The following is a 7474-nucleotide window of genomic DNA, read 5'->3' as shown; positions in this document are numbered from 1 at the left end:
AGGCGCCTGAAAAGAAGATGGCCTCGTGACCTTATATGGTAAAATGTTTTTAGAGTTCTACTACTGGGTATTTCTCTACATCCTGTATCATATCATTATGTCATTATGATCAAATTTACTTGTTGTATTTTTTATACAGTTGTAAATATCAATAAATAAATAAAAAAAACAACAAAAAAAACAAACAAAAACAAACAAAACGGTGACGAGCTCAGCTGGTCTGTTGCTTGACGTCATTCTCCATTTAACAGACACTCAACCATGTATGTTAAATGAGTTTTTCCATTGAACAAGCTTTAACATGTTAAACTAAAGATCATGAATACCCCTAAAATAGTAAATAACAGTGCCTTACTGAACTAACCCGCTCCTCAATTGGCCTAAGAAACTGGTTTTATTTCATAAGTAACTTTTCAAAGGAGCTATATCTGGCATGCATAACAAAAATGTTTTAATAATGTTCGAAGTGACACATGCGATCAAAAAGGAGACTTATAGAAGAAATAAATAACGATTCAACGCACATCTCACATCAACAATTTAAAACAGCAAAACCGAATAGAGATAGATGTTTTTTCCTAGGATAGTGCCTCTTGAATGGGTATATTTAAAAAAAATAAATATAATAAAATAGGAAAGTATAATAAAGAGAAAGAAAAAGGCAGATGAATGAACGGTATAAAGAGTAAACTGCTCTTCAAAGTGAACAATGAACTTTATCGCACAGGGTTTTCCCACAATTGAATGTAAAACGTTCTTGAGAGTATGAACCGCTAGAATAGAATAGACCAACGGGTCATCACAATATCATCCTTCTGGAATTTATAACAGCTTTATTCAAATTACCTCAACTGAATACAATCCCTTTTGAATATATTTACGAGAAACGCTACCTTGCAGAGAATTTTTAATTTAACTGACTTTGCCACTGCTATGCGTGAACGGGCGACATTAACTGTTTAGGTAACATTGCCGTACTTTTAAGGCACTTCTACACGTTTGCCAAACTAGAAAATTCACGCATGCGCAAGCAAGTATTTGAGTTATTTGACTGATACAAGTTGGCTAGAATCTGTGCCCGAATGTCGATTTTTGGGCACAAATCAAACTTATGTTGTATTCACACGTTTTGTTCAGTTACCCTTGTTCTAGTACTGCAAATAGATAAAAATTTGTGTTTTTTTCTTGTAGTCTTATTAATTAGTTTAAGATTGCATATTTTAAAATTCTATCGATTATGTGTTCTTTAGTTTTATCGACTTGCGAAAAGTGCCTCTTTATAGAATCGATTTTTCACATTTTTGTTTCATGAATAATTTTCCTAAGCAAAACTACTCCCATTAACGATTATGAATGTTTATTACAATTATAAAACCTTTGATTAAACATCATAAAACTTAATAACCATGAAGCGTAAAAAGCATGTTATTTATCATTAATAAACTATGAAGGACAATGCTAAAAAAAAAAAAATAATAATGGACAGAAAAATAAAATGATATTTTTTTAATGGCACAATTTTTATTATAATAATTCTTAATTTTTTATTTATATAATTTAAATTTATATGTCATATTGTTATTTCTTAATGCTTAAGCTACATCAGCCATATTAATGCCTTGTCTAATAAATCAAAACAATTAATTAGAATTTTTAAAACTTAAGACCTTCAGAGTTTCTTCCTCCATTCGCCCAAAAATGTACTAAATCAATTTTCTAAACGGCCACTAAACATTTCTGAAAAATAAAGAGGATACTTACACTTTGTCGACAGTCGAGTGACTGAATGACACGTAGGAGGGAGAATCGCTCATAGAATTGTATGCAAAGCAAGGCATGGTGGGGAAGAGAGGTTCTTCTATTTTTAATGCTGAGTTAATAGTAGGATTATATATGAGGAGAAGATGTTTGAAGGAACGATGAACACAAACAAGCTAAATTATTTATTAATGTTAACGTTTCGGCCAGAATTTCAGGCCTTCATCCGGGTTAAAAACAAAAAAAATTCGGCAACCATGATAATTAAAGGGAAATACAGAATAAAAAAAAAAAAAAAAAACAGTATCGAAGAAAATGCATAGTGTAATATTATAACAATATCGAAACTATATATAATTATATAGTAATATTAAAATTAAAAATAAAAGGAGGATACAATAAAAATATGAAAATCAGCTTTAAAAAGATATATACAAATATTTTAATAAATTAATTAAATATGTAAATGAAATAACAAAATTAAAAAAGTAGGTATAAAGTTACATAAACTAAGAAAAGTAAGTAATGTATGTAGTATAAGAGCTGGGAAGAAAAAAAGTCAGTTATTGGAACCCAATTTTTGATTACTTTAATGAAAACTATGTATAATTACTAGTTAAAACTGATGAGTCTGCCAAGTATAGGTAGGGGGAATAAAAAATGGTGGCTGTTTCAAAAGCTTAAAAAAAATTAATTTTTGATTCGGAGCTCTATATCTTAAAAACTACAAACAACACTAAAAAATCTAATAGAACATTATTTAAAGAAGAGTAAATTTTCTGAAATATGAACCCTAATAGAGCTATTTACGTTAAATAGTTCACGAGATATAACTTTTTAAATAGCAACATTTCTTAAAAATGTACTGAAAGATTAGTAATTAATTAATTTATTTTGAGAAATCAATATCTCTGAACTATGTATGTAATATCTATTAGCACTCAAATTAAAGCTAGTTAATTTTACTATAAAATAGTTTATAATGTCTATCTTTTTAGGAGTAGTAGTTTTTACGATATTTGACAAAATAAATTCACAAACTGTTAATTTTTAGTTGTTCATATAAAACGTTTGATTTTTGAAAAATATATCTCTAGATCTATAACACGCACATATGTCTAGCCAACAATCAAAATAAAGCAAATTTAACTTACTATAAAGTAGTTTATTACACTTATCTTCGTAGGGATAGTAGTTTTTATGATATTCGCATACGAATATAAATTTAGCAAATGAAAATTTTTCCGAACATCTATAAATCAATTTTTTTAGCAAATATCATGAAAAATACTATTCCTACGAAGGTAAAGGTTATAAATTACTTTATAGTAAATTAAACTAGCTTTAATTTGAATGCTAATAGATCTCTATACGTCACAAATTACTAACTACTAATCTTTAAGTACTTTTTTTTATGAAGTGTTGCTTTTTAAAAAGCTATATCTCGAGAACTATTAGACGTAAATAGCTCTATTAGGGCTGATATTTCAGCAAATTTATTCTTCTTTAAATAATGTTCTTTTAGATTTTTTATTGTTGTTGGTAGTTTTTAAGAGCTTCGAATGAAAAATAAATTTTTTAAGTAATTAGAAATTGGGGTCAAATAAATGCCTTTTTTTCTCCTCATGAGCTCTTGTACTATATGGTTTGTTCTAACAACGGTTTTGAATATCTGGAACTGTACGGAGCATACGTAGATTATATATATTAATCTACGTTTTACTTTGGTCATACATATGTAGGTCGCGTTATCTGCACTTACCGCACTACATTTTTGCATCTTGGTTCACTTAGCCCTGATGAACCTCTACAATGTGTGACAAAACGTTGGTGTATAATAGCTTTAACTGTTTCAGTAATTTTTTTTAAATTTTGTTTCTTATTCTCGTTTTAGATGTACGAAATGTATTATCAATAAACCTAAAAGCGGTAATTTACTTTACAATATCATAAACCGCTCAGAAGATTAACGCCGCAGCGTATAAACATAGAAGGAAAATAACTGACATAGGTTACGTAAATACACTCTAACACCAAGGGCATACAGCCGCACCCAAAATTGTGTAATCAGTCAAGGTTGACAGATATTTAAAGTTATAGTTAAAACTTCATTCATTGTTAATTATTAGAAGAAACACTCATTCATAAATCACTCTTTGACAAATATAAATTACTAGCAATTGACAAGATGAGCACGTCACTAAGTGAACACTATAAGCTTAGCGATGGGGAACCTTCAAATTAGTTAACAACTTTGGGTTATAAACATAAATTATTATGTTAATTATAACATTTGAAATAACAACTGACACTCCAACACTGTCCTCACCACGAGTGTCGATGACAAATGTGTGCTATCAATTAAAAATGTTAATTGAATTCCATATAACATCCTTGAAGAATGGTGTCAAAACTGGAGAATTAAAATTAATTCCAACAAAACATCTTTACCCTTCGTTGTAAAAATATGATTTTCTCACTTGATAATTGATCTTTGATAATATTCCAGTTATCTCTATCGAACAGATTCGCTACCTAGGACTACATCTCAACAAACGATTAACTTGGATTCCTCATACAAGACATGAATTGCTCGTTGATTCCAACTATAAGAACACTTACTAGACAAACGGTCTAAACTTCCAATCCATTACAAAATACTGATCTATATGACTATAATAAGGCCTATCTCAACATACAGAGTTGAGCTTTGGGGCTCCACTAAACCTTCGAATTCCTCTCTTATCCAATCTTAATAATCCGAAAAAAGTGGGATTCAATGTGGGCTGACGTACCACTCACCATTAAACTAAGAAATGTAAAAAAAATACACAAAAGTGGACAAGTGCCATAAGGGGAAACAGAAGAGAAGAAGTGGTTGTTGCAAGAGTAAGAATAGGACATTCCAAATTAACACAACTCCACTTAATCAAAAAAGAGGACCAACCTATATGCCAAACCTGTCAGTCCCCATCATCGATAAAGCATATAATTGAAGAATGCCCATCATTTCGTCAAGCCTTCGAAAATAATAAAATTCCTCGTACAAGAGAATTGGCCCTTAAAGACCCAGCAGAATCCATAGACAAAATAATAAAATTTCTGAAAGAAACTCAACTTTATGCTAAAATATAATCCACCAATACCGACCAGTGTAAAAAGGTAATAGTCTACATTCAACTATAAAATGTCAAAGACAAGAAGATAAATAAAGTAAAAAGGGTGTAATAACCTAGATGTTGATCGCCCTGAATAAAAATCTAATCTAATAATCCGAAATCCAGCGTAAATAACCAATGAGGTGTAGCTCACTAGTTTGTCGGGGGGTGGGGTCAGCAAAGACCAACATAAATAAACAAAACCATATTTATTTTACTATGGCGTAGAAGATAAGGCCTAAAACCAGTTGCAGGCCACAGCCCCTGATGAAGACCTGAAATTCAGGTCGAAACGTCGGCATAAAATAAATAAATATGGTTTTGTTTATTTATGTTGTTCTTTGCTGACCGCACCTCCTGACAAACTTATTTATAAATCCAATCGTAAATTACCAATATTCTTTCTATAATTACAAATAAAGTCATCTAAATGACCTAAACGTTCCATATGTAGCCGATCTGGTAAGAACCAGATACCAATCATTCCATCATGATTGATCCCAACTCAAACTCACTCCATTATTACCCGATAATCCTACTAAATATCTGAAAAGAAGATGGTCCTTTAGGAAGATTTAGGTGGCTTTGAGGAGCATCCGTTTTGATGAAGACCCCGCAGTACAACGGGTTATAGGTCCAGGTAATAACAAGAGATCTTTATCCTGGAAAAATTCCCTGTATCTATCCAAGATCTCCCCATTATAATTTTGATACTTACCGGATCATTAAGTAGTATCGGGTCGAATATTCCGAAGCTTTCTAATTTTTTTCTATCTGCTTCACCCAATTATATTGCAGACCCAAACGGTTGTTACTAAGTAAATTTAAATATGATTGTTTTACTAAGCGAGTACTACTCATATTATTCTCATAACATTTACTATGTATTTAAGTATTTTTTAGTTAATACAGAGGTAAACGTGTGTTAATAAACGTATTAAAAAAAAAATTGCAAAAGGTATAAAATAAATAAATCTTTAACGTTTCATTTGAAGAGCCACTAACACCTGTTGAACAGATTCGATACTTAGGACTCCATCTTGACAAGAGACTTACTTGGAATCCACACACAAGACTGAAACGACAAGAAACTGCTCGTAGATTCCGATTGCTACAACACTTTCTTGACAAACGCTCTAAACTTCCCATTCACTACAAAAAATTAGTATACACTACGATAATCAGACCAATTTGGACCTATGGAATTGAGTTCTGGGGCTCCACCAAACCATCAAATTCTTCCCGCATCCAATCCTTACAATCCAAAATCCTTGTTGCTCCTTATTACGTTACAAATAAACTCATTCACAAAGACCTTAACATCCCATTCGTTGCAGATTTGACCCAAAACAGATATGGGTCTTTTCATTCCAAACTCCTTAACCATCCTAACCCATTAATTCTTAATCTTTCATCCTTAACAATCCCTGATAATCCTCCGAGGCGTCTGAAAAGAAAATGGCCACGGGACCTTTTAATTTAAATTAATGTTTGAAGTACCACCAATTGGTGGTTTCTTCCCAAGATTTTCAAGTGCATATGAAACATACAACAAATTTACTTATTGTATTATTTTGTACAGTTGTAAATTACATTAAATAAATAAAAAAAAAAAAACATTTGAAGAGCAGGAGTCCAGTACTTTGTAATGATGTACTAGATCAACGGTTGTATAAGGAGGTGATTTGGTCAGAATCATACTCGACCTCCAGATTTTTCCCTAATTAAGGTAACCACTCTATGAACCTGAAGGTAACTCACGGCTTCAGAAACAGGATACATGATTATATGTCTCAGACGGATTCGAGTTAGTAGCTCAGTGCCTTATCAATGAACCACTCTGCTCCAAAGAGTAATATTTTCTTTTTTTATTAGCAAAATCATGAATTACTTCTTCAAAGTCTATTAATTTAAGTATATCAGATTAATAAGGATACAAGACTTTTTTTTTTTAACATGTAACTTATAAGAACTGATACTATTAAAACGAAACTATAATGTCGCTTTATGTACACAATAGCTGAATCAATAACGGAAGCACAGCGATAAACTTTCCGAGCCATAAAATGATGATTCGACACGAACAAAGGAAATAGGGGAGGGGTGGTGGGGGGGAGGGATCGAACCGGCAGTGTCTGCTTGATTGATAATATTGAGCCGCCAAAAGCCGCTGTTATTTCCCGCCAGAACTGGCTGCCTAGATAAGGCGGGCTATTAGCGACGGCAGATCCGGATATCGAGCCGGCTGTGTCAGCTGTTCATGGTCGGCTGCAGCGATATAGTCATACCTTCGTCAGCGAAAAGGAATAATCTAAAACCCATTATGCAGTAGAGTGAGCAATATTATAGTAAAAAAAAACCTTTAACAAATTTTATACATATATTTTTTTTTAAAATTTATTTATTGATATTTACAACTGTATACTCATATATACAACAAGTAAATTTGCTGTAGGTAACATAGTAACATGATAAAAACATGTGGAGAATCTACCCACTGATAGAACTCCAATAACATTTCTAGAGAAGAAGATCTCGAGGCCATCTTCTTTTCAGAC

The 7474-nt window shown here is 31.8% G+C and overlaps 1 protein-coding gene across 3 annotated transcripts in view; it reads right to left on the bottom strand.

Annotated features, from left to right (window-relative positions):
• MICAL-like (protein) overlaps positions 1 to 7474 on the bottom strand; it is a 69545-nt gene that overhangs the window by 55086 nt on the left and 6985 nt on the right. The window contains exon 1 of one of the 3 annotated variants that reach the window (XM_067050881.1): positions 1762 to 1853. The exons of the other annotated variants lie outside the window; for them this stretch is intronic. Coding sequence (XP_066906982.1) covers positions 1762 to 1838 — 77 coding nt within the window. The 5' untranslated portion in view covers positions 1839 to 1853. Of the gene's footprint in view, positions 1 to 1761; positions 1854 to 7474 lie in introns of those variants that run through there. 3 annotated transcript variants of the gene reach the window in all.

This window comes from Halyomorpha halys, unplaced genomic scaffold (genome assembly GCF_000696795.3).
Source record: "Halyomorpha halys isolate HHAL.00 unplaced genomic scaffold, Hhal_1.1 Scaffold160.1, whole genome shotgun sequence".
NCBI classification, from domain to species: domain Eukaryota; kingdom Metazoa; phylum Arthropoda; class Insecta; order Hemiptera; family Pentatomidae; genus Halyomorpha; species Halyomorpha halys.
This window is presented reverse-complemented; position numbering and strand designations above follow the sequence as displayed.